This window comes from Genypterus blacodes, unplaced genomic scaffold (assembly GCF_046128005.1).
Source record: "Genypterus blacodes isolate CSIRO-AG114 ecotype Tasmania unplaced genomic scaffold, CSIRO-AGI_Gbla_v1 ptg000015l_1, whole genome shotgun sequence".
Lineage (NCBI taxonomy): Eukaryota > Metazoa > Chordata > Actinopteri > Ophidiiformes > Ophidiidae > Genypterus > Genypterus blacodes.
In genome coordinates, this window is record NW_027466829.1 from 6,440,438 (window position 1) to 6,464,260 (window position 23,823).

General features: G+C 49.1%; 3 protein-coding genes across 5 annotated transcripts; 1 reads left to right on the top strand and 2 right to left on the bottom strand.

Moving 5' to 3' along the window:
- The first annotated feature begins 219 nt into the window (after positions 1-219).
- On the top strand, positions 220-4,766 carry znf276 (zinc finger protein 276). 3 transcript variants are annotated; one of them, XR_012960795.1, is made up of 13 exons: positions 220-346; positions 689-988; positions 1,264-1,576; positions 1,670-1,710; positions 1,787-2,236; positions 2,452-2,509; positions 2,592-2,672; positions 2,766-2,882; positions 3,125-3,200; positions 3,328-3,445; positions 3,559-3,658; positions 3,763-4,112; positions 4,241-4,766. XR_012960795.1 is itself a non-coding variant. In XM_076140310.1 (12 exons), exons 2-12 carry the CDS (start codon positions 751-753, stop codon positions 4,049-4,051), a joined length of 1,881 nt encoding a protein of 626 aa, XP_075996425.1. In that variant the 5' UTR covers positions 220-346; positions 689-750; the 3' UTR covers positions 4,052-4,766. The 3 variants fall into 3 exon arrangements, 2 of the variants coding, with proteins under 2 accessions (XP_075996425.1, XP_075996435.1); XM_076140310.1 differs by having other exon boundaries at positions 3,763-4,766; XM_076140320.1 differs by having other exon boundaries at positions 224-346; positions 692-988; positions 3,763-4,766.
- fanca (FA complementation group A) lies at positions 4,464-17,346 on the bottom strand. Its single transcript, XM_076140241.1, has 43 exons — positions 16,891-17,346; positions 16,675-16,787; positions 16,453-16,549; positions 16,135-16,289; positions 15,280-15,375; positions 15,124-15,197; positions 14,923-15,032; positions 14,735-14,845; positions 14,592-14,655; positions 14,323-14,435; positions 13,999-14,075; positions 13,403-13,544; positions 13,049-13,182; positions 12,811-12,921; positions 12,530-12,625; positions 12,357-12,419; positions 11,958-12,046; positions 11,583-11,643; positions 11,413-11,462; positions 11,224-11,294; positions 11,032-11,130; positions 10,764-10,897; positions 10,613-10,683; positions 10,269-10,368; positions 9,976-10,163; positions 9,782-9,878; positions 9,355-9,558; positions 9,078-9,151; positions 8,836-8,964; positions 8,672-8,747; positions 8,179-8,333; positions 7,926-8,031; positions 7,751-7,810; positions 7,306-7,410; positions 6,946-7,061; positions 6,647-6,803; positions 6,365-6,427; positions 6,166-6,259; positions 6,009-6,084; positions 5,734-5,884; positions 5,557-5,655; positions 5,205-5,332; positions 4,464-4,599 (listed from the first exon to the last, which is right to left on the bottom strand). The coding sequence occupies exons 1-42, from the start codon at positions 16,949-16,951 to the stop codon at positions 5,234-5,236; spliced, it is 4,341 nt and encodes a 1,446-aa protein (XP_075996356.1). The 5' UTR covers positions 16,952-17,346; the 3' UTR covers positions 4,464-4,599; positions 5,205-5,233.
- A 3,340-nt stretch (positions 17,347-20,686) lies between these two features.
- On the bottom strand, positions 20,687-23,246 carry slc10a3 (solute carrier family 10 member 3). The gene has a single exon (XM_076139899.1). The coding sequence runs from the start codon at positions 22,644-22,646 to the stop codon at positions 21,231-21,233; it is 1,416 nt and encodes a 471-aa protein (XP_075996014.1). The 5' UTR covers positions 22,647-23,246; the 3' UTR covers positions 20,687-21,230.
- Positions 23,247-23,823: the final 577 nt, after the last annotated feature.

Consider the following 23,823-nt stretch of genomic DNA (forward strand, 5'->3'; position numbering starts at 1 on the left):
CGTTTATTGGCGGTTGTGTCTGAAAGCTACTGAAGTAAACAACAGCGGCGTCATCTAAACTAACAGTTACATCAGTGACGTCACATGTCCCGTGGGTTGATGATAAAAGTTGCAGGTTTTGGTTGTTATGGTGACGCGTTTGGCCTGAGCGGAGCCTCTATTGTTGTATTCTGCTTTATGGACGCCGGGGGCGCTGTGTAACATTGCCGCTTCTCTTTTCACCGTTAGCACTTCCGGGTTGTAGTGTTTACATCTGTAAGCTAAGTGTATCGCTCCTTATCTGCCTGAGCCGCTGTGTGTCAGACGTCAGGATGTTTTAGAGCTTCTAAGCTTGGACCTTTCCGCGGTAAGACGCGCTGCGGTGCTACCTGCGTTAGCTTCCACTGCTACAGCATTCTAGTTCACTTTGGGTCACAAACTAGCCAACTAGCCGCTAGCTTACTAGCGTCACTGGCGGCTCGCAGGAGAACTGAAATCACATAAATATGACGCGTTAAAGTTTGACCGGATTGATTTAACAACTGGTTAACAATATATGTTATTGCTATGTAACAGAAAAGGGCATTGTGTTGTCGAACTCCTTGTAGAATTAATATGTTTACATAGTGAATACTATTTATATAAAGACGCTGTGTTTGTGTTTCCGCTGTATAAGTAAGCGTAAATGTAATGTTGTTCATCTTTGCAGCAGCAGTGAGCAGTGCTGCAGTATCAGGATCAGCTGCTGACAGTCCGGGCACACGGGTAACCATGAAGAAGAAGAGCAGGCAACTGCGTTCAACCAAGACTTTACAACAGAGCAGCAGGGCGGCGGCGGTCAGCGTCGTCCAGGTGAAAAGGCCGTCTGGTAACCGGGGGAGACCTCGGAAGACCCCGACAACCACCGAGAGCTTCTACCAAGATGCAACAATTAAGCCTGCAGACTTTGATGGTGGCATGACAGCTGAAGATCCAACAAACCATCCGAACAGCAAGACGAAACCATCAGGTGAGAGTTCAGCACCGGAAGTCACAGCGCGGTTATTGTTTCAATGCGATCATCTGTAACAGAGAAAGAAGTGGAGTGAACGTGGATTCTGGTTTAGACTTGATTCAAGGTCAGATTCTGTCTTTATTAGTGAAGGACATATGAATGCAAATCAATAATCAATACTGTGTGATCAGTTGTGGATGGAGCTGTGGAGCTGCTGAAGATCCATTCAAACCTAAATCCTACTGACCCAGATCTCTAAAGCTTAGTTGAGTATTGTTTTGTGTCCACAGGTCGGTTGTCCTCTGCTCTGTGTCGTCTGTGCCATGGGATGTTCTCTCCCCGGAGTCTGCGGCACGCCTTCCACAGCTGGGCTCCCAATTCCGCCGACATCATTGACAACGAGTTGGACGTAGCCGCCGCCGCTGCCCAATCTCTGGTTCCATTCCACTCTGACTTCCAGCGGCTGGTGGGGGTCCAGGTGGACCGTGATCCCCGGCTGTCGGAGTTCATCTGCAAGAAATGCCACACCAAGTTCTACAAGTGTCAAAGCATCCTGGTCCGGTTCCTGCAGAGAGTGAACCTACCGCCGTTTGGGAAAGACCAGTAAGCGACCGGAGGACTGACTGGTATTTGAGGATCGGATGATGACATTTTGTTCAGGTTGATAATGTTCAAATATTTGCATTTCTTTTCCAGGAAGAACACAAACTGCACCCAGTCATCAGTAAACCAAACAGGTAAATGAAACTCCCTCTCCTGAACATTCATTTCTGTGACCTTGGCCAGCTGACATTGTGTGACCCCCCCCCACAGTGCCCCCGTCCTTTACCTCAGACAGTAAGTGCCTCCACAGCCTGGTGTCCTGGGCTCACCAGCATGGAGAGGCCTGCCGCTCCTGCCCGGCCCTGAAGGAGGTGCTGGAGGGCCAGTGCTGGGGCTCGGTCAAGGCCGTGTGGGGTTGCGTGGACGGTCACAGCCACGCCATGGACGCTCGCTGCGCCGGCGACCCGGGATTTATGATGAACCTCAGCAGACCTATAGAGGGCAGCAACTGTGATGACCTGATGTCTGAGGGAGACGAGGAGGAACAGGAGCAGGGCCGGCAGCATCAGCAGGAAGGGGAGGACGACGACGAAGAGCAGTCGAGAAGGAACGGAAAGATCCCAGGAGGAAGCACGAGTGGTCTGGGCCGGCACAGTCCAGCTTTGGTGGCAGCACAGACGCAGAGCTCAGCTCTGCCTGAGTGGAGCAGCAGCACTCAGGGTGAGACGGACCGAACCAAACATCTGCTGTTCACTCAGCAGGTCTGTAGGTCTGAGTGGACCTGCTGCCAAAGCTTCAGTGTGACTCATCAGTGTTTCCTTGTGTGAATAAGAGCTTCCTCCTCCTGCAATAATAAGATCAGAAGTCAAAACGTTGAAATTATTTTCAGACATGTACCTTTACATCTGTAACACGTTTCCTCTGGAACTCTCCAGACTTCACGGCCCAAGCAGAGCCGTTGTCTCCCGCCTTGGACAGCGATCTGTCCGAGAGGTTAGTCACCTATGACATCTTCTCTTAGCCCATACTGGTTTACACACACGCTTGTATAAAGTAAAAGCCTGTGTGTCCACAGAGTGATGTCTGAGGACGAGTTTGAGGAGAGCAGGAAAAGGTTCTTGGATGACGACTTGTTCCAGCCGTTTCCAGAGAAGAGGTGGGTGCAGTCAATGACCCCGTTGTCCTGGAGACCACAAGACGTTTATACTGTGTCACTCGCTCACTCTCTCTCTTATTCTCACTCTCTCAGGCCTCAAAGGGTTCCAATCCCAAGCAGGAGACGAAGCCCAAAGGCCCCTGAAGAGCCCAAAGTTAGAAAGAAACCCGGACCCAAGCCCGGCTGGAAGAACAAGTTCAAACCTAAAGGGTAAAGATATACACACACACACACACACACTCCAGTCAGAGCAGCTGCACCATGATGTCACATTAGAATATTAAAGTTCACTTTGTCTCTGTAATGAAGAAAGGTTTACTTTTGGTCTCTTTATAGACAAAGTTAGATTTGGAAGATCTTTATTTTTTTGGTGTTTCTGTAGAAGAAAGCATTAGAATTGAAACATTATAAACTTCACATGTCATAAGGTACAAATATATTTGCATTCTCAGGGAGGAGCTGCCCAACATCTACAAGTGTCCATACCAGGGCTGCACGGCCGTGTACAGAGCTCCAGATGGACTGAAGGTCAGAACGCACACATGCATCAGTGCGACTCCTGACTACGCAAAAACTCTCTCTCTCTGTAATGGTACACACATGTGAGCTGCCCGTGGACGTGTAGATGATTGTTTGTCTTATTCGACCCTTTCAGAAGCACATCAAGGAGCATCACGAGGAGGTGAGAGAGCGGCCCTGCCCCCACCCCGGCTGCAACAAGGTGTTCATGATCGACCGGTACCTGCAGAGACACATCAAGCTCATCCACACCGGTGAGGCCACCAGGGCTTGGGTTGATTGAGTTTGTCTTTGACCGCGCATGCATGTGCTGGTAGAGCTTCTGCACCTTCATTACTGTGAAGTTTGTCACCTTTTGTGTTGGCAGAGGAGAGAAATTACATCTGTGATCAGTGTGGTCAAACCTTCAAGCAGAGGAAACACCTCTCCGTCCACCAGATGCGCCATTCAGGAGCCAAACCGCTGCAGTAAGTACCGACGCCACAGCTGTTTCTGTATAGATTATGGTCCATCTATTACTGCTGGTGCTGTGTAAGTCTTGTCAGACATGCATCCCTCTGTTCCCGCTCAGGTGTGAGGTTTGCGGCTTCCAGTGTCGCCAGAGAGCGTCGCTGAAGTACCACATGACCAAACATAAGGCGGAGGCTGACCTGGAGTTTGCCTGTCTGCTGTGTGGGAAACGCTTTGAGAAGGCCCACAACCTTAACGTCCACATGTCCATGGTCCATCCCCTGACTCAGACGGAGGCGACCAAAGGTGACGGGCAGCAGCAGCAGCAGCAGCAGCAGCGGCCACCGTACTCCGACATCCACACCATCACTCTGACGGGGGAGGTGGTTCAGCAAGACCATGACAGATGACAGCAGGGAGGTCCAGTCTGTGGCAGTGGCACATAGTCAGTCATTATTGGCTGTCACTAAGGTGGGGACATGGAAAGGACATGTGGGCGGGGCTATAAAGGAGTCCCTCATATGGGGGAGGTTTGACGTAGAACAAGTTTGGGTCAAAATAAGGAGGTTGTTCTTGTTTGTCTTCCTGCTCTATTCCAGTCGTCGCCACGCGCTGCCTCGACCACATGTGATGTCATTATCCGCCTCTCTCGGTCCGTGGGAGTCGGGCCTCCTCAGCAGGGCGCGGCGCTCTCTGCCCTCCTCCCCGCAGGCGTTGCAGGTGCGGTGGCGCGTACGTGATCCATCTCTCTGTAGGAATGCACCAGCAAGTGTGGCGGTGGGCCAGTTGTTTTTGCCTACCTTGTTATTTTTTGTGAGTGCAACTAGAATGTCAGAAATAGCGACGGGCCACTCCGGCTGTGTGAAGTTGTTGTCGTATCCCTTTGTGCTCCTCTCTGGCATCATGACGTCCGTGGAGCCGTCGGTTTCGTCTTGACGCAGCCCTTTTATCCTGATTGCTGTAAAAAAAAAAAAGCGGAACATAAGCAACAAAACTTCAAGTTGACAGATGTTGTGAATTTCCATGAAGGTTCCTTTGTAATTGTAACTTCTACAAAATATCTATTGGCTTCAGTTCAGCACATTTTGAACCAGCAGGTATGGACTGAACTTTGTTTGTCTGCAATTCAGGTAAAAATGAGAGTAAGACGTAAACATGGATGGAATAAAACATTGTGTCCCAGCCAAGATTTAGTAAGGATGTGATTGGTTGATTGACGCTCATCTGAACACTGTGCTGTTTACCAGAACTAACAAGAACAATCAGAGTTTAAACCTGCTGTTAAGTTGTTAAACGTTATACTGGGTTTATTTGACAGCTCACATACACAGTAGCATGAAACATAAATATACATAAGGCACTTATTGTTAGAGTGTGTGTTTGTGTGTGTGCACAAAGTGATGTCATAAATGCAAACACTGACCATCTAAGTGTTTCCTCTGTATTTAAACACTAAAGGGCTTCTGATGTACATGTGTAGCATGAAGACTGTACTAAGTGCTGTAAATAAACCACTGAATTGTTTGTACAAAGCAGAATCATCAACTGTCAAATGTGTGCAACCTTTCCTTGGAGCAGCTTCATCTGCTCTTTTAGAGGAAGTCCATCTCTGGGCTGAGTCGCTCAGAATCCAGGTGCACACGGAGCGCCGCCGCCACCTCTGGGTCCGTCTCTGCACACCGAGCCTCCAGCTAGAACCAGAATCAGAACAACACCACGGGGGAGGAACAGGAGTTTGAAGTTTCAAATTAAACAATGGGTTCATGGAAAAACAAAACATCACAACCTCCAAGATGTTCAAAATCCTGATCATATGTGGGATACAAGTGTGCATGTGAACATACTGATTGACTGGATGGTGTTAATAAGCGCCAAAAACCCATTTCTCTGTGTGTGTGTGTGTGTGTGTGTGTACCTGTCGGAGTTGGCCAGAGGACACAGCAGTCATGGACATCTGAGACACAGCTCTCAGCAGAAACTGTTTGGCTCTGCTCAAAATCTGAGACGTTTCCATCTGACAACACAAATCATAGGCGTGTATAAGTGTGTGTGTAATTTCCATGGATACTCCTGATCAATCAACAACAGTCACCTGACTGGAATGAGGCTCGTTGGCTGGTGGAGGCGTTTGTCCGTCCAGGAAGAGATTGAACAGGTTGATGTAGCAGAGGACGGCAGTGTGGACGAAGCCTGGACAGCACAAAGCTCTGTGCAGGAGATCAGCATGCAGCTGGAGCAGCAGGCTACACACACATGGAGCGAGAGAGAGAGATGGAGAGAAGATTTACAAAACGCAACACATTACAGCCAGAATTATTTTTTGCCGTCCGTCTCTTTCTTTGTCTCTTCTCTCTTTCTCTGCCTCACCTGTAGAAGGCCAAAGGCATCAGCCGAGTGTTCTCATCTGATGTCACCATGGTTACTGCCTGGTAGATCCTTTGTTCTAGTGGGAAGAAGCAGACGAATTAAACCTCCAACAAAACAAAGAAGCCAGCGGTGATGGAGCATCGTGAGGTTTGTGTACCGCTGGATGTGAAGATGAGAAGCCAGTCAGCCGAGTCCAGCAGCACAGCCAGCAGCTCTGAGCACAGCCTGCTGCCGCCATCATGGAGCCGCTCCTACACACACACACATACATACATAGGAAACTCAACACTCCATCTCTATTCACAAGCTCTCAATTCCAATTTCAAATCGAGTGTGTGTTTGTGCGCCCGCGTTACCAGGGGATACAGGAGTGCTGACAGATGATCATTCACACACAGGTAAAGTAGAAAAACTAGAACCTGGAAGAAGAAGGGAGAAGACATCAGGGTAAACTGTGTGTATGAAAGGTGAAACGTGGAGCAACAGTAACCCATAGGTCAGAGGTCACAGCTTCATCCGACGTGCAGAAGGAAAAATGAAGTCTTACATACACTAGAAGATAACAGAAAATGGAAATAAATTGAAAATGGCAGAAGACTCTTGTTCGTGGAGTTGGGAGGTCAAAGGTCACTGCGTACCTGTGTGTTTTGCTTCTCACTCTCTGGTCTGAGTGCTTCCATGGTGGCGCTGAAGTCCTGCTGCTCTCCACAGCGTCTGGTCCACACACAGTGCAGGCTGGCAGCCAGCAGCAGGGGCGCAGCTGCAGGCTGTGGAGCCCTCAGGCCCTCCTGCAGCCTGGAGAGGTGAGGCTCAGGGTTAAGGGGTGAAATTAAACACATTCACTAAAGGTTTTATTAAGTCATCATATTAAGTCATTTGAAAACAATTCTTCTAAAGAAAGTAAGAACCCTGTGATGCAGAGCAGCTGTGTTGTTACCTGCAGGCCCAGAGCAGACAGTCGCTCAGGGGCTGCAGCTGCTCTGGCAGAGACTCTTCATCACTCAGGTCATACCACAGCGACGACAGCACTGGACACACACGCTCCCACCAATGCTACACACACACACACACACACACACACAAACCAATCACATGTGGATTCCAACATGTCTGGAGGCAGACAGACACAGAGAAAAGGTAGTATGGAGGAAATCTCTTCAACTTGTGAGTCTGCAGTGTGAAGTACAAGAACAAGAGTAAGGGTGTCCACTGGACTCTGTGGAGTTCAGCCATAGGAGATGTGATAGGTTGAGCTGTAGTGTGTGTGTGTAGAGAGGTAAAGTAAATGAGACGGTACCACTGTGGACACCAGGAGCAGAGGACAGGACAGACTCATCTGGGCCCAGGCCTTGTTGACTTCTTCAGACGGGCGTCCACAGGAGACGCTGGCACACAGCAGACCCTGAGGAGACACACAGACACACACACATCACCTCATTATGATGAGAGTAAAGCAGCACTGCCTTCCAGTTGGAGCTGAACAGAAAACTATTACATCCATGTGATCATGCTCATACAGGGAGTGGAGTTATGTGGCTTTAATGAGAGCATGCAGGCACGAAACAGCTTCAGTCCACTCTGACGGCACACAAACAGCATAGTAATCAAAGTAACTACAAACAGAGACAGAGACGAGGCCGTACAATTACTGGAAATGTAAACAAAGCTGTTTACTGTCCTGAGAAGTCATTGACTCGCTGTAATAAACATGAAGGTTTAAAAATGAGAAATGTGGCGCTCACTCTTAAGAAGTGTGAGGTGAGGAGGCAGGACAGGAAGCCGGCTGGAGGACACGCCTTCCTCTGAGGGACAGACATGTGGAGGACAGACGTGGGTATCCTTTAGTTTCATCATCACATCTTCCTATTTTACAACCCATCTGTTGTTACTGTTGTCGTCACTTTAATGTCAGCTCACCTGATGCTGGTTGATGTGTTCTATCAGCCTGTGACAGTCCAGAGTCTTCCTCCCTCCTTCATTCTTCACTTTAACCAGCACAGCTGCTGGGAGTGTCACCAACACTCTGACACACACACTCAAGAGTTAATTCATGTCAATGATTAACACTGAATCTGAGGCAACAAATTCACTTCTCTGTGCTGCCAGGCTCCGTGTAAAGGAACCGACATGGTAGGTTTTTGTCTGTGTCTGTGTGTCTGTGTGTGCGTACCTGTTCCATGACTGCAGTGTGTGTTGCAGGTCGAGCTGTGTTCCGATGCTGTGTGAAGTGGAGGAGCACCTCAGGGAGAACAGATCAAACAGGACGTCACACACGTCAGGTCTGCCTGCACGGCTTCTGCCTGCATCCATATTATACACAACCTCCTACACACACACACACACACACACACACACACACACACACACACACACACACACACACACACACACACACACACACACACACACACACACACACACACACACACACACACACACACACACACACACACACACACACACACACACACACACACACACACACACACAAAATAGAGGAAGAAAGCATTCCATCTGTGTGAAACGTGAGCAGTGTTTTTAGTTGTTGTACTGTTACACTATTTAACATCAGAGAAGCTTTATAAACGATCGTAGCTCATGTTGAGCACAAAGTTGCTTAGTTACCGTGATTGTTTGTTCCCCCCCCCACAGTGTCCACACACCTGTAACCTGGACAAGATGTCTGGGAGACACGTCCCTGTCTCTGATACTCTGCCCAGCTTGTCCAGCTTCTGGTCGCTGTTGACAGAAAACACACGCAGAGCAGCGTTACTACTAAAGGTTTGTACTCCAGAGTGTGAAAGCAGAATCTGCAGCCTGGACGAACCCCGTCTCCTGGTCCATGACAGCATTGAGGATGTGAGAGCAGAGGATCCTGGTCTGTCCACCACAGCCTCCCTGCTCCACAGGACGAGACAGGTACAACTCCTGACACGCCCACTGCTGGTACTCCTGCCTACAGTGTGCACACACAGAGACACACACACACACACACACACACAGAACACAGTTAAGTAGCTATTTCCCTATGTGAAGATGTGAAGGAACATCTGAATGTTTCCTCCTCACCTCTCTGGGTCAGACAGAGCGTCTTCACTTCTCTGCACTCTGAGCTCACTGTTCAGCCACTCTGAGAACGACAGCTTTGAACAAACAGAAAAACACTGGTTGATATCATTGATCGGGTGCAGACAGCCACACTCACAGGACTGAGTGATGCAGCAGCAAGGATCCCTCTGAGCCCCGAACCCACAGGGGAAATAGACACCGTTTCTTCTCCTTCACAATCTTACAGACTTACTTTAAACAATTCACATGAATCCCAATGGAGTTCTCTCCGTCTTACCCCATACTGTGGCGTTTCCTGTAGCTGATGGAAAGCAGCGTGCCTCCACATCTGCCGGGAGGTTTTCCTCCAGGTTGTGCTGTCGTCTGTGACGCTGCTCCACAGGCCTCGGTGCTCCTGCTCACAGTGTTCACCCTCTGCACTGTCAGCAGGGAGGGGCGGCCTCCTGACTTCAGGCAGCAGTCTTGGGATGAGGTACAGAAGCTGAACATGAAGACAGTAAGGTTTATCTTCTGATAGGAGCTCTGTGTCTCCAGGCAGAGCCGAGTGTCTATCAGGGCTACAAACATGTAACTAGCACCATCATGGAGCTGAGATGGAGCTGAGTCAGTGAAGGACAAACAGTCTGAATGGATCTTCAGATGCACTTAACATAATACTGCCAACTTCATGACATGAAGTCCAGTAGCTGAAGATGAGACTGTACCTTCTTATAGAGACAGGGGGGTATGTAGGCCTGCTGCTGGTGCTGAGGCAACAAGCTGCTTCTGCAGAAGCCATAAGACACAACGGCCACACAGAACCTGATCAATGAGAAATGTATGAGTGTCAAAGCTAAACTACTGCAGTCAGAAATGGACATACAGAGAGAGAGAATGGAGGTGTTGAGAACTCTGTAACCTGATAGTGAAGAGCATGTCGACACGCGTCCTGCACGGCAACGCTGCGCTTAGAGCCTCCGTGAGGGGCAGAGGGTCGGACAGAGCAGCTGGGACAAACTCAACCGGGCGACTCTGGGCACTGGAAACATGCAGGTGGACCATAAACGCTGCCAGGCCGAGCAGGTGGGCAGAGGCCAACGATGAGCCCTACGGAGAACAACAGGGTCGTAAACGTGACGTACACTGCAGAGATGAGCAGATGTGACAGATGTTGGAGTAACGAGGAGGACAGCCACAGCTTATAGTGTAGACCTGGTTATGAAGCAGATCCCAGAGTCTGTGTGCGATGCAGGAGGACAGCTGTGTGTTACCAAGCAGAGCATCAACCAGCATGGAGGACCATTGAGTTTGTCTGGAGAGAGAAAGCAAAGTCACTGTGAGCCACAACCCATGAAGAAGTCCTGAACTCCTGAAGCTCAAAGGTTTACTGGGATTATTCTCGCCTAAAATCACATCCAAGACTCCACAAGCATGTTGCCCATCTGCCTGATCTTTACCTCCATGGATCATCGATGAATCAGGGAACAAGATCACGTATCAGTCAGTAAGTAAAGTGAGTTAAAGTCAAAGGAGTCACTTCAGTGGTACAAACTCACTTATTAGGCGGTTTTGCTCGGGAAGCGTCAAACAAACACTGGCAGAAGTTTCTCAGGATCATGTTGACCGCCTGACAATATGAAATAGATTCATTTAAAGATAGACATGCATAGAAGAAGCAGCAGTGTGATCAGATTCATCCGTTCATACTTGGACATTGAGCTCTGGGGAGGGAGGAGCGTCTATGTGGAGTTTGATCACCGGCTGGCCAATCAGCTCATCGGGATGACCTGGGAAGATGACGCTCAGGGTGTGGGAGATCCTGGAAAGCTGGGCCGAGACCTCTGAGGATACATGAACGTGACAGGCGTGAAGAAGGAGCCCAGGAGACTCAGAGACATTCATATCTGCACAATCACAGAGATGTGAGAACATCTACAGAGTGTGAAAACCATGGATCTGCTCCCATCTTGCCCACCTCCGTCACTGCCGTTGCCTACCAGCTGTCCAAACTCCTGCAGCTGAACTTTCAGGACCTCCAGTGGATCTTCGTGGTGGTCCACACACACCTCATTCCCTGAACACACACAGGAGTGTCACACACGGCAGCATTAAGGCAGTGGCCGCGTAATTCAGCCCAAACATCAGCAGTATGATGGATGATGCTCACCATCCTGCTGCCTCTGCTTCTGGCAAGACTCAACGTAAGAGGAATGCAGGGCAGCAGGAATCTTCTCTGCTCTGAACACAGAAAAGCAACAGATACAATCGTAAAAAACACACACTTCAATGATCACAAACACCTTATATGCAGCCATCGCACAACCATCAGGAAGGAAGACTTCTGAGGATAACTCACTTTCTCAGAGCCTCGATGAATTTCATCCGTGAGTCAGGTTTCACAGGAAGCTAGAGTTGAGAAAACATTAAGACATCTTGACGCAAAGCAAAACTGTTTCTAAATCATGCATTCTTTGTTCTGTGTTGTTCTCCTGTCTCATGTCAGTAACATCAGTCAATGTTCCTCACCACTCGTGGCGTCAGTAAAGCAGGAAGGAATCTTGTCAGGAAATACTGCCTACGGAAAATACTGCCAGAGGACAGAGGGGTCAAGAATTAGTCAATATCAACATGTACAGTATGTAGATTTACAGTGAGGTAAGATAGCGTGAGGAGGAGGAGGAGGAGGAGGAGAGTCAAGCAGCTGGTGGCCAGAAACAAGCAGGCTAGTGACGCTGACTCAGCATGAGCTGAGTGCGGAGAAATAAGAAAAGCAGTGACGTTTGTCTCACTGGAATCCTGTGAACTCTGTCTGTGTGTGACCACAGGAAAGAGGAAGAAGATTAGATAAGATTAAAGTGTATTATCCCGAGGGAATAATAAAGAAGTGCTGCTGCTGAATACCTGGCCTCCATCACTGTGGCAGAGATCCTTCCTGTGCTCTCAAACAGGGACGCTGCCTTCTCCACGTCCTGCACAGCCTGGCACTGAGGCTGCACACACAGAAAACACACACACATACACAAGTATCACATTATTTACACACACACACACACACACAGCGAGAGCGAGAGCGAGAGACAGACAGACAGACAGACAGATGACCAGACAGAATGATGATATTGACTTTGTTTTTAAATCATATTTAGAGGCACTTCAGAGTTTAAGAATTTTAGAAATCATAGATGTCTCTTCTATTTCAGTCAAAACCCTGAGGTTTAATCTAAAACTCCCTTCTTACAGGAACAACACAATGCTGACGAGTTGCAGTTACCAAAGCAAACCACCAGGTGTCACTGTTACCTGTGCCGATGCAGCAGCTGCCCCAGACACATCCTCATATAAACCCATGTCCTCCACCGACTCCTGCACGCACACAAACACAACACCGATCACACCTCACAGGACCAATCTGAGCTGAATGCTTCATGTTATTCATGACATCATGAAGAACGACTCAGAGCCTTGGCTCTTACCTTGAGGTCTGCCAGCCTGGTCTTAGCCAGAGAGACGTACTCCATCAGGAGGGTCCTGTACTTCACAGGCACAAAGGGAGGATGGAGGAGGTGAATCTGATGAAACAAAACAAATCTCAGTGAGGTCGTTTCTCTATAATAATTTGAATATTTAACATAAGCTACATGTGAAATGAAAATGTGGATTTCTCTGTGAGTGTGTCCTCATGACGAGTTCTCTCTATATATATATATATATATGTCCATATATCCCTGTGACTGCGACACACACTGAAAATCACCTTGAGGTACTGTGGGGGTTCAAAGGGCACCAGGTCAGACAGGAACTTAAGCAAGAACACCAAGGATTTCTTGTTGGTTGCGTGGCAACCGGAGCTGCAGCCAAAGGTGCTCTGGAAGGCAAGAGAAGTGGAACATGGTAAACATTTTGAGTTTATCACCACTTCTGTGGGCCTGGGAAAGAGGGTTTCTAACTCTGAGACGTCATGGTTACACCCTGGTGTTGTTGAGAGACCAAACCTTGAACCAGTGGTGGTAGGAGGGGAAGACACCCGTGCCCTCCAGCGCTCCCTGGCGAGCCAACAGGAAGGCAGTTATCAGGTTTTCCAAGTCGTAGCTCTCAAAAGCAGAGCTCAGCAGTCTGGACAGGAGCTCTGGGAGAGGCAGAGGAACAGAACATGGTTCAAGAAGAACAAGTACAAAAACCCATCTCAATCAATGCTGATGGGAACAATGGAGATGACTCAACATTTGACTCTAGAGCCTCAGAGTCTCATTGATTTTGACTGAGAGCTTCAGAGGAGAAACCAGTTTGTAACAAGACTAAGGAAAAGAGCAGAGTTATGGTTGAATACATCAGTACTCAGTGTTCACCTCTGATGCTGGGCTGGGCACAGGGGTTGTAAACCAGCAGGGTGGACAGGAAGCACAGGACGTGTTTCCAGTTGACCTCATGAGTTTCCAAAACCTGTTGCAGGTGAGTCAGCAGCTGCTCCATGCTGAAGATTACAGCCAGCTGACAGCAGAAACACAGCCAGGACACACACACACACACACACACACACAACTGTTACCACAACACACCTGCCTGCCAACACATCTGATGGAGCTAAAAACACCTCAACCAAAATAAGCTGAGCCCCATTAAACTCATGTGAGGAAAAAGCAAACATTAGCTGCAGGTGATCTCAGTGTCCCCGAGCAGAGGAGACATGAGAGCTCAAGGTCTCCAGCAGAGACTCAGAGCATGGAGGGGAAACACAACGGGCAGGAAACTGAATCATGCACCACCTGCTGGCAGCACAGCGTCAAAGCTCTAATCACACACTCACTCACACACACACACACACACACACACAAGGTTACATGAGAACTCTCATAACACAGCCGGCCCTGAAAGCTGCACTGTTACAGTTCATGTTCAGTGTGTTGGTGCTTCATTCAGTCGCTTCATTAGGAGACTTACTCACCTTACAGAACAGAGAGGTCAGCAAACTGCTGGTTTTTGCAAACGTCCACTCGCTCTGCATGGAGACGGCGTCAGACACTGAGGAGACGTGAAGAGGAATTAGTTGGTAGTTTGCTTTTACGACAAGAAACACAGATCACAGTCACACAGCAGAGAGAAAGAAGCAGAAGACAGCAACTTATTACATTTCTACAGAAGAGGACGAGCAATAACATTTTCTTGTCGACCTCTGGAAAACATTTTAAAGGCAATAATGTCACTGCACCCCCCCCCCTCTCTGGGCTTCATCCAGATGTTCTCTAATGAACCCATTCCTCGTCTTCACCTGTGAGTCCAGGTTTGTAAGTGAGAGTCTGCGTGAGCGCGTGTGTAAAGAAACGCTGAAGAGCCTCTGCAGACACGGCCGCGCTGTGCCTCAACACGCCAAGCAGCTGAATCCTGCACACACAACACAACAGCAGGCAGGTAAGAGAGAGGAGGAGGAACACTGAACCAGACCCTTACGTCCACCTGACCTTTGACCTCTGCATTTACAGAAATTTATAGGACGCCGACCTCCTTAATGGTGAACGAGATGAACAGAAAAGAAATCACCATTGTTGGGCTCCTGAGCTGGAAGAGTGTTGGCTCAGATTCTGATCCACAGAGTCGAGAATCCCTGAGAAGACAGACACAACAAATGATGACTGGGATGCCTGGGCTGAGCCTCTGATCACTTGCGGCTGAGTCTGACTCACAGTAGAGGCAGTCATCCAGCACTGAGCAGCACAGCTGAGAGATCCTCCTGTCTGGACCTGCTGCTTCCTGTTTCACCTCAAAACCAGAACCAACCAAGACCTCCACCACCACTGAAACGCAACACAGTTAACCCTTCATGTGCCACCCCGTCATAAGCCCAGCAGACAGAATCCAGACTGATCCTCACTTGATAGGACTTTGTTTTGGACCTTTTTGGTCTCATCTTCATCCTGCGGAGGGGTCCAACCACACAGAGCCCTCAACTGAGACACCAACCACGACTTCACTCCTTCATCACTGGATTGCAGACACAAGGTGAATCAGCTTTGTGCTCAAACAGAGCAGACAGAAACAACTCTATATCAATGAGATGATATTGCTGGATTACCTCTCTAAAATGTCCTTCAGATGCAGGATGTTGTGCAGGTGAAGGTGGTACAGCACCTCCAGCCTGGGTGACCTCTGGACAAAACATTACAATAGTGAAAATGTGAAACATCTCCAGGGAGGCAAATCCTTTTCCATGTGAGTGAAATGCACATACCTGCTCTCTGCGGTGCTGCTGCCAGAGCAGCTGGGGGCAAAAGGCCCCCAGAGACAGAAGCTCACTGCACGACTCCAGCAGCACAGAGAGCTGCACCTGAAGAGGACAGAAGAGGAAACAACCACCGCATGAAAAGGATCCAAACATCTCTGCCTACATACATGACACAGCATTTAATAAGGAGGAGTCAACTGATCTGGATCTGTTCTAATTTGTGATATTTCTGGCTAAAGGATGAAAACAGTGCAATGCAACGGCTACGACTAATTCCTGATCGACAGTGAAACCCTGACAGTTCTGCCACTCAGCCACGGTGTGACAGTGAGGCGTCCCGCTGAGCGCCGGGCTGCCTGCAGGAGCTCACACACCTACGCAGTGTTTGGTGAAGCGACCCCTGGACAGCTCAAGGACATGAGGGCTCTACCTGCTAGACACAGGCATGTACAGTAGTTAAGCAGCGAGTGAGGAAGAAATAAAGTGTCCACCATGACGACGACAAGGAACAATTGAAGGAAGTAAAAAAGGAACAACAACCTGAATGTTTAAAACGAGGCCCAACAGAAAAGCTGAAGTTTGAGTGACAATTTGCAAATCCCCATATTTGGACATCCATAGAGACGTTTGTACTTCCTGTATCATCAGCGGCTGTTTGTCATAAGAGGAGCGATAACATCATAACACAGTAACATGAGGAAACACGGGGCGATCAGATAACTCACAACAACAAAGGCTTTGGTGCACTTCCTTTAATGGAACGAGACACCGAGCGAACACAACAGAACAAAACCTCCATCTGTGCTCCAGAGTGTAGGTGTGGAATCAAACTGATCCTTCCTGATAGGAAACATGACTCACTCTCTGAGCGCAGGTGAGCAGCTCCCTCCTCTCTCCTTCCTCCTCCTCTTCCTCTGCAGACCCCATGATCTCCGTCAGTCTGTCCAGCGCCATCTTCACTGACAGCGATGACACCGGGACACCAAGCTGACCGGCCTGACGCCTTAGCTCACTCACTGTGCAGACACACACACACACACACACACACACACACACACACAAGCTGGGTATCACCTTGAGGTCATCACAATGGAGTCATCCCTTCATCGACACATCCTTTCTGACCTTTCAGTCATGCCGGCTGCCTTCAGCTGCACTCAGAGCTTTGCTGACACTCACCCAAGAATGATCCTGCAATTGCTGATGGGATTCCTCCAGACGCTGCCTCTTTACGGGCCACATCGTTCTTGATGAACACATTAGGTGGGTTTGGATTCTATCAAAGTAGCTTAAAGGTCAGCTTCACCAACATGTCAGTCAGAAATGACACAACTTGACTTGGACAACAGACTTGTGTCTACATGTTATAGTTGATTTGTGTGTTAGTTTGTTGTCACTCACCCCAGCCTCCCTCAGCAAGCTGCAGATGTCCACATGCTGCTCCAAGAGCTGGATCACCTCTCTCTGCAGCCGCTCAGCGTCCTCCAGCCTGGGCTTCTTCAGCACGTGACCCGCTGACAGTGACATGGAGCATAGAGACACAATGTCACGCGCGCTTTGCTGTGATTTCGGTCTTTGAATCGTTACGAAGCATTATCTAGCTAGCTGCTAACTTACCGAGGAGGCTTGACAGGGTCCTCTTCTGACAGACGGAGTCGCTGGACACACTCAGAGACATTTTATCGCAAAAATGAACAAACTATTCCAACATTTAAAGACACTTTCCTCCTCCTCGGCCGTTGTTAAAGTGATAAAGTAACGCTGTTTGTGAGGCTCTGTGGTCGCGCGGCTGCATCGTACCTGCTGGGAGAATGTTTACAGTTCTGGAGATGTCGCGCGCTTGTATCGCATTGGTCCGTGTCAGAGCCAATCAGGAGAGAGAGAATAACCGCAGCACAAACAGAAATGTACCCGGAGTTTATGAACTGCGAGTGTCAGTGCGATTAAACCCTGGAAGTAAAACACAATCCACGATTTGGTATCAGTTTAAATTCATATAAATGATGAATTAAGCAAAGCAGCATAAAAACCTTGTAAAAAATAAGCACATAGCACATAGCTAAAATTAATATGACTGGCCTCTTCTGTTCCATTATTTAAATCATCTATTATGATTATGATTGATTTCATTGGTGTGGTATAAAAGTTACAAGCTACAATGTTTGCTAAAGTTTGTTGAAGTAATAAATGTTGTGTAACTTAACCAGGTCGACCACTTATGCTATTGTAATTGGAATAACATCAACAGTGACAGACTTATAAATTGTAAATTGATTTATTCAAACATGTAAACATCATGGAAAGAAGAAGACGTCATCCATATACATTTGGTCCGTCAGTAGGAGGGACAAGCTTTTAGATGTTCAGACCTCCACTGCTGCACCCGCTAAACGGTCCATTAGACATACGGTTTGCTGTGACAAGCTTTCACTGTCTGCTACAACCGCAATAATCAACCCTCTGCTCTGTGTGTTATACAAACTGCACACACACTCTCACTGAAGCAACAGAACATCATGAGCTTTGGTGCAGCTAATTGATTTTAGACCGCTTTCTTTTTGAACACTTGGCTTTAACTGTCAACATACAGTATATAAGAACATAAATGGCCTTTTCTCCACAGCAAAAAGTGGAACGATTGCGTTACACGTCTGTTTGATTGCAATTTCCAAATTGCAAACGTTGGTGTTCCACAATTTTCCACCCTGCAGGAAAGCAGCATTAGTCATGGCCACAGGATGATTACAAGGCAAGAGAATGAGGTCATCAGGGGGAATGAGGTCATCAGGCTATTTTGAATCTCATACACAAACAAAGCTCATCAGCAGATGAGATCTTCAGATGTCCATCGGCTGTGACAGAATTTGTTAGACAAAACTAAGACATAATGCAGTCATGAGTGTGTGTGTGAGGTTCAATGACTCGACTGCAGCTGTACTGTGACTCCAGGAGCCCAGAACAGGTGAGGAAGGATCAGGAGGCTCTTAAAGGTTCACACAGCAGGAGTCATTGAAGGAAGCCTGCACAAAGAAAGATGCAGAGTCAAAGACCCCTCAGTAACTGGGACAGATGTGGCTTATGTGAGGGAAACTTGCTGGACCAGATTTTGTTTGAGCTGTGAACCGGATCCGGGCGGGGAACCGGTCTGACCAGGAGAACCTTCATTGTTCTGTCAACTGAACAGCAAACGGTATTATATGACAGTAAAATATCTAGATCTAGATCTATCATCAACAAATAAGAAAAATGTGCTATAATAGTCATAAAGCAAAGTACACACACACACACACATAAACACACATGTTGAGTACAAACTGCAGAGTATCTACAAGGATTCATGGATTTATACTCAGAGAAAACACACTTTGCTTTATGCTGACTTCAGTGGCCTTGGTGTCGCCCTTTGACCTCTGATAGGCAGCATGAGTGGAGGGGCGTCGTCACATCACATCCTAGCCTGTCTGCTCATACAAACACAGATTTGATCTCAGATGATGACGTCACAACTAAACCCCTTCTCCTTCTACTGAGATGAGTTGAGTGATAATTCCCCCGAAAAGAATCAAACCCACCCAGCTGACCTGCCGCGATGGCTTGGGTGCTTCAGCGCGGTGTGGATGACGCTCAGGCCCTGCAGTGTTCTCTGGACATCCCAGCGTTATTGCGGCAAGCGTCGGGAAAAACCTCCTCCTGGGACGGCGCTGAAAGGAGCTCATGAAAACTTAATGCGATGTGTCCTCATGAATTTTTAAGGACTTTCTCTACCCATTGTGCCGCTAATGTGCAAGATAGGAACATAAACACGGGCGCTGATGTTCAGGCAGAGTGCAAAGCTGACAACAACACACGCCTGTCAATACCATGAAGCCCGGCACACACACAGACTGCAGCTCTTTTCACTTGTCTGTCACACAGTCACTTGAGGCCTGAACCGGACAATAAAGCTTTGACTAAAGCACGATGGATCTGGACCTCAGCAATGTTTGGTGGCGTGTGTGATCAGGGAGGTACTGAGACATTTGGTGGCCCGGGGCTGATGGCAGTAACAGGCCCCTCTGTGAACACTTACATCATCCATCCATCCATATTCCAGCCCAGTGTGGGTCTTGGAGGCGTTCCTTTCCCTGGCCTCCTTCTCCATCTCCTCCTCCTCACCGATCCCAAGATGTTTCCTGGCAGCATTACTGTTTTCCCACCCACAGTCCAACAACAACCATGGACTTCTTCTGTCTTTCTTCTCAGTTTTTGTGTCAACATGGCCATATACTTATAGATAGCATATAGATCTGTATCCTCCAGGTCCTCCACCCTGCTGAGGAAACAGATCTCATCCTCATGTCACTCAGAGCTCCTGGCTGTCAGATTCAGGCTCAGCTCTCTTCACGCTACAAGCTCTGCAGGGAGAAGAATCCAGAACAAGATGGTCTGACTTCCTGCTCAAGCTCTGGGCTGTGAGACAGCATGGTGTCTCCAGATCGTCCAGACCGAGCGAGCGAGCGGCCTGGAGGCCACGGAGCGCCGCCACATTTCTGACAGATCAGTCACATCCAGCAGCTCCTCCCAGAGAGAACCGTTAAGGCCCGCTGCTCTGTCATCGTCAACAGGAAGTGCACGCTCACTGCTGTGGTCTGCTCACAGATCAGCCGATAGAAGAGGTGAAGTTACCAGCAGGAGACTTGACTTCACATTAACCCCCACTATTTAAGACTTTAAAACGTTCTTTGTTCTTCTAACCTTTACTCTTTTTTGTCTCTGTCTTTTCTTTCTTTACAAACCTTCCACAGTTCAAATGTTTCGGTGAAAGCAGAAAGATAAACACATCACGAGTGTTTGCTACTACACACACACACACACTGATCTACTGTGCCTGGTTTCATTGTTTCCCTCTGAACGCTGTCACCTACCTCACATTTCTGGAATGAGTATCAACAAATAAAAAAAACGCTGATGAATCTCCAGCTGTAGTTTGTTCGTCTGTCTGTCTGTTCGTCTGTCTGTCTGTCCTGAGCTCTGTCTTTATGTCACATCAAGGACAGGGCTGATCGTTAATAATTATATAACGTCGCTCGTAAAACAGGAACAGGTCGTTTCTTCCCTCTTAAAAGAGATCATCAAATGCACTTTGACCCCATGAGGCTCTGTGTGTGTGTGTGTGTGTGTGTGTGTGTGTGTGTGTGTGTGTGTGTGTGTGTGTGTGTGTGTGTGTGTGTGTGTGTGTGTGTGTGTGTGTGTGTGTGTGTGTGTGTGTGTGTGTGTGTGTGTGTGTGTGTGTGTGTGTGTGTGTGAGAGAGAGAGAGAGAGCCGTCTGGGCAGGTCAGGGTTAACATATCAGCAGCGTACCGATGTTACTTCCACAACCAGTGTGTTAAAAGTGGAAACAAACAGAAAGTGTAACCAAAAGAGCACACAGACACAAGTTTTTCTCAATGCTTTTTATTGACTTTGACTTCATCTTCCTCTGTAATATTCAAGTACAAGGATCCTCAGATCCAGGAAACACAATCAGTAGCAATCATGTTTAAAACATCATCATGTTCCCGTTTGATTTGACAAATAATTCCTCTTTCTCCCGAATCCCCTCCCTAAGACACATGGACCTCTGTAAACATGGTTACAAATCAATCTATGCTTTTTTATTTGATTACAAAAAGTAATCTGGTAGAAAAATATCTTTTCTTCAATAGGGATTTCTCTTTTTATGAATATATACATTAAGTAGCTCACAGTACAATCAGATTTTAAAAAGGACAGACTGTAAAACAAACAAAGGTCTCGGAAGGGAAAAGGCCTTTGGTTTCCATGAAAAAGAACAAAACGACGACAAAAGAACCACAGAGGTCCGTTCACTGTCCTGTGTACAGCAGTGACGTCTGGGGCGGTGATTGATTGGCGACCGTCCTGTAGCCGGACGCCGGGTTCCTTTCCTCCAGAGTTCAGAACAAAAGCCGCAGCTACATTCAGGTTTCAGTCCTGGCGGCGGCAGAGCCGCACAACCGACGCTGTGCAAAGTAACCCAGAACGATCAGCAGCATCTCCGACGTGCTGCTGAGCGCCACGATGAACGGCGCCTGGGATGCAAAGTCGGCCTCCGCTCGGCGGAATGAGAGCTGCATGACGGCGAGGGCCAGCAGGCTGTTCTGGACGCCCACTTCGATGCTGACCGTCTTCCACTGGGGCGGGGCCAGGCCCGCCAGCTTGGCCAGGCCCGCCCCAACCACCAGACCCAACACGGGCACCGTCACCCCAACTGCAACGATCTGGGGTTTGACGTTGGCCAGGATGGACGCCCCCATCTGATAGGCCATGAAGATGCCCCCCACGATGAGCACGAAGCTGAAGGGCCGTATGAGCGCCAGCAGGACTTTAGTGAGGGCCGGAAGCCGCAGCTTGACCAGCATGCCCAGAGAAATGGGGATGGCGATGAACAGCAGGGTGCCGAGGATCTTCACAAAGGGCACGTGCAGGGCGGCGTGCACGCCCAGCAGCCGGCCGTACAGAGCGGAGGACAGAGGCATGGCCGCCGCCGCCACCACCGTGGAGACCAGGGTCATGGAGATGGCCAGCGTGACGTCGCCCCCCAGCAGCAGGCTGTACAGGTAGCCGCCGCCCCCGCCCGGCGCCGAGCAGGTGATCACCAGGCCCAGGGAGAGCGCTTTGGGCAGCGAGGTCAGCCGGGACATACAGTAGGCATACAGTGGCATCACCAGGAACTGACCCAGGATGCCGAGGAGCAGCGGCACCGGGCTCCTCAGCAGACCCCGCAGCACCTCCACCTCCACCTTGCACCCAAAGGCACACTTGTTGACAAAGATGAGGGGCAGCAAGGCAAACAGCACAGGGTTCTCAGAGAAATGGGACAGGCCCGACTGGACCAACCTGGCGGAGGCGTCGTCGTCGCTTCCAGGCGCCACCCTGATGGAATAATCTGTCCTCTCCTCAATCAGAACCGGTCCCGAGTCCTGATCCAGGTCCAGCAACTGGATCTGCAGCTGAGCCGTGCCTTGGAATCCGGAGCGGATACTGATCACGTAACTCTCGGCCGGTCCCGAGTGGCCGCTGTCGCTGACATTAAGGATGGAGAGGACCTCCGGGTCCAGGGAGCGGACAGTCACCGTCTGCTTCCAGCTCCCGCGGCCCTTCCTGCCGGCGGCGGCGCTCCGGTACTGGCTGGAGATCACAATCACGCCGTTGGTGTTTTCAGGGAACTCGAATTCTTGCGAAGAGCCGTCACCGATACTAATGTAGCCGCTGCTGGCCGTCAGGTTCGTGTTCGTGTCGGTGCCTCCGTCCACCGTGAGGTTCCTGGACTCCGACACCGGGTCCGCTCCTCCGGGAGTCAGGAAGAGAAAACAGAATGCTAATATCGCCCTCATTGTCTCGGCGGCCAGGGGGCGGAGGGGCGCCGCATAGACACGCTTCTTCCTCCAGCCAGCGGCCTCTCCAGACGGTTACACCGCCGCGCTGCTACACCAGGCCGGTGAACTTCTCATTTTACTCTCCGGTTCAAAACAACAGCGTCTGTGGCGGCGGCGGACTCGTCAGCTCGCCCGGGTCTCATTTTCTCGCTGGCTTTATACCGGAACCTGAACATCACCCCGCCCTGTCGCGCCTCAGCCCTGCCCAGCTCTACGGAGGCGCCGCCGGCATTCACACGGGATTTACACGGACTCACGGTTTGTCTTTTGTCTGCGCGTTGCTAAAATGTCCGTCTCGGTAAACCGACGCCCAGTCTTCCGTTTTTATTGTCTCCTGTGTGGGCGCAGACGCGAGCATCGTAGCGGCCGTTTCCTGACTGCTCTGAGTTTGTCAAACTAGCGATAAAAGACAGGAGGCGGTTTCCGGTATTGGATCTCAAAATAAAGCTGATGGAAGCGTGTCGTGAGCGGATCGTGTTGTTAGATAGTAGAACGTGAAATAAACGGAAAAGCTCGAAATACCTTATGGCGAATGCTGCGTTCAGAATCCCATCGGAAGGTGGCGCATACACAAATCAAGTGACGTCAAGTTCATATATATCAAGTGAAGCAACAACTTATCAGCTGTAAAACTGGAAACCCATTCATCAGTATTGTTCCTACCTACAAGCTGAACAGGAAAAGATCCAAGTTTTATGTCATGACTTGTAAACACTCACATAGCAGCAAGAATCCACAGTTGACTTTCAAATACGACTTCGTTGGTTGTTCATTGCAATTTCCAAATTGTATAATTTATTTGGCGCAATTTCCACCACCGAATGTCACCAAAGTGTCAGATTATTTTCAGAATCTTGAATTTTTACTATCCACGTTACCGTTAAAGTGCGACACCAAAAACCGTGTGTGATTTCCTGTCTCTGTCTGGCTGAATGTCGCTGCCTTGACGCGACGCCATCCATAAATCCAATCACAGCGACCCAAAGCATCAACGCTCCCCCTGCCGCAGCCAATGAGCAGGGGCGCCGCGGGGGCGAGGGGATGCCTGCGCCAAGGGTGCCAGCAGCCCGGGATTCACCCCCCCCCCCCCCCCAACACACAGACACACAGACACACACACACACAATTAATTGTC

Excerpts from the sequence above, each read along its gene's own strand:
- slc10a3 (XM_076139899.1), bottom strand. The coding sequence starts at position 22,646 with ATGAGGGCGATATTAGCATTCTGTTTTCTCTTCCTGACTCCCGGAGGA.
- fanca (XM_076140241.1), bottom strand. The coding sequence starts at position 16,951 with ATGTCTCTGAGTGTGTCCAGCGACTCCGTCTGTCAGAAGAGGACCCTG. Across the intron at positions 13,183-13,402 it reads TGCCCAGCCCAGCATCAGAG|AGCTCCTGTCCAGACTGCTG; the intron begins GTGAACACTGAG and ends TGCCTCTCCCAG. Across the intron at positions 9,559-9,781 it reads CCCCCTGTCTCTATAAGAAG|CTTCTGTACCTCATCCCAAG; the intron begins GTACAGTCTCAT and ends CTTCATGTTCAG.
- znf276 (XM_076140310.1), top strand. The coding sequence starts at position 751 with ATGAAGAAGAAGAGCAGGCAACTGCGTTCAACCAAGACTTTACAACAG. Across the intron at positions 2,237-2,451 it reads GTGGAGCAGCAGCACTCAGG|ACTTCACGGCCCAAGCAGAG; the intron begins GTGAGACGGACC and ends GGAACTCTCCAG. Across the intron at positions 2,673-2,765 it reads CAGCCGTTTCCAGAGAAGAG|GCCTCAAAGGGTTCCAATCC; the intron begins GTGGGTGCAGTC and ends TCACTCTCTCAG.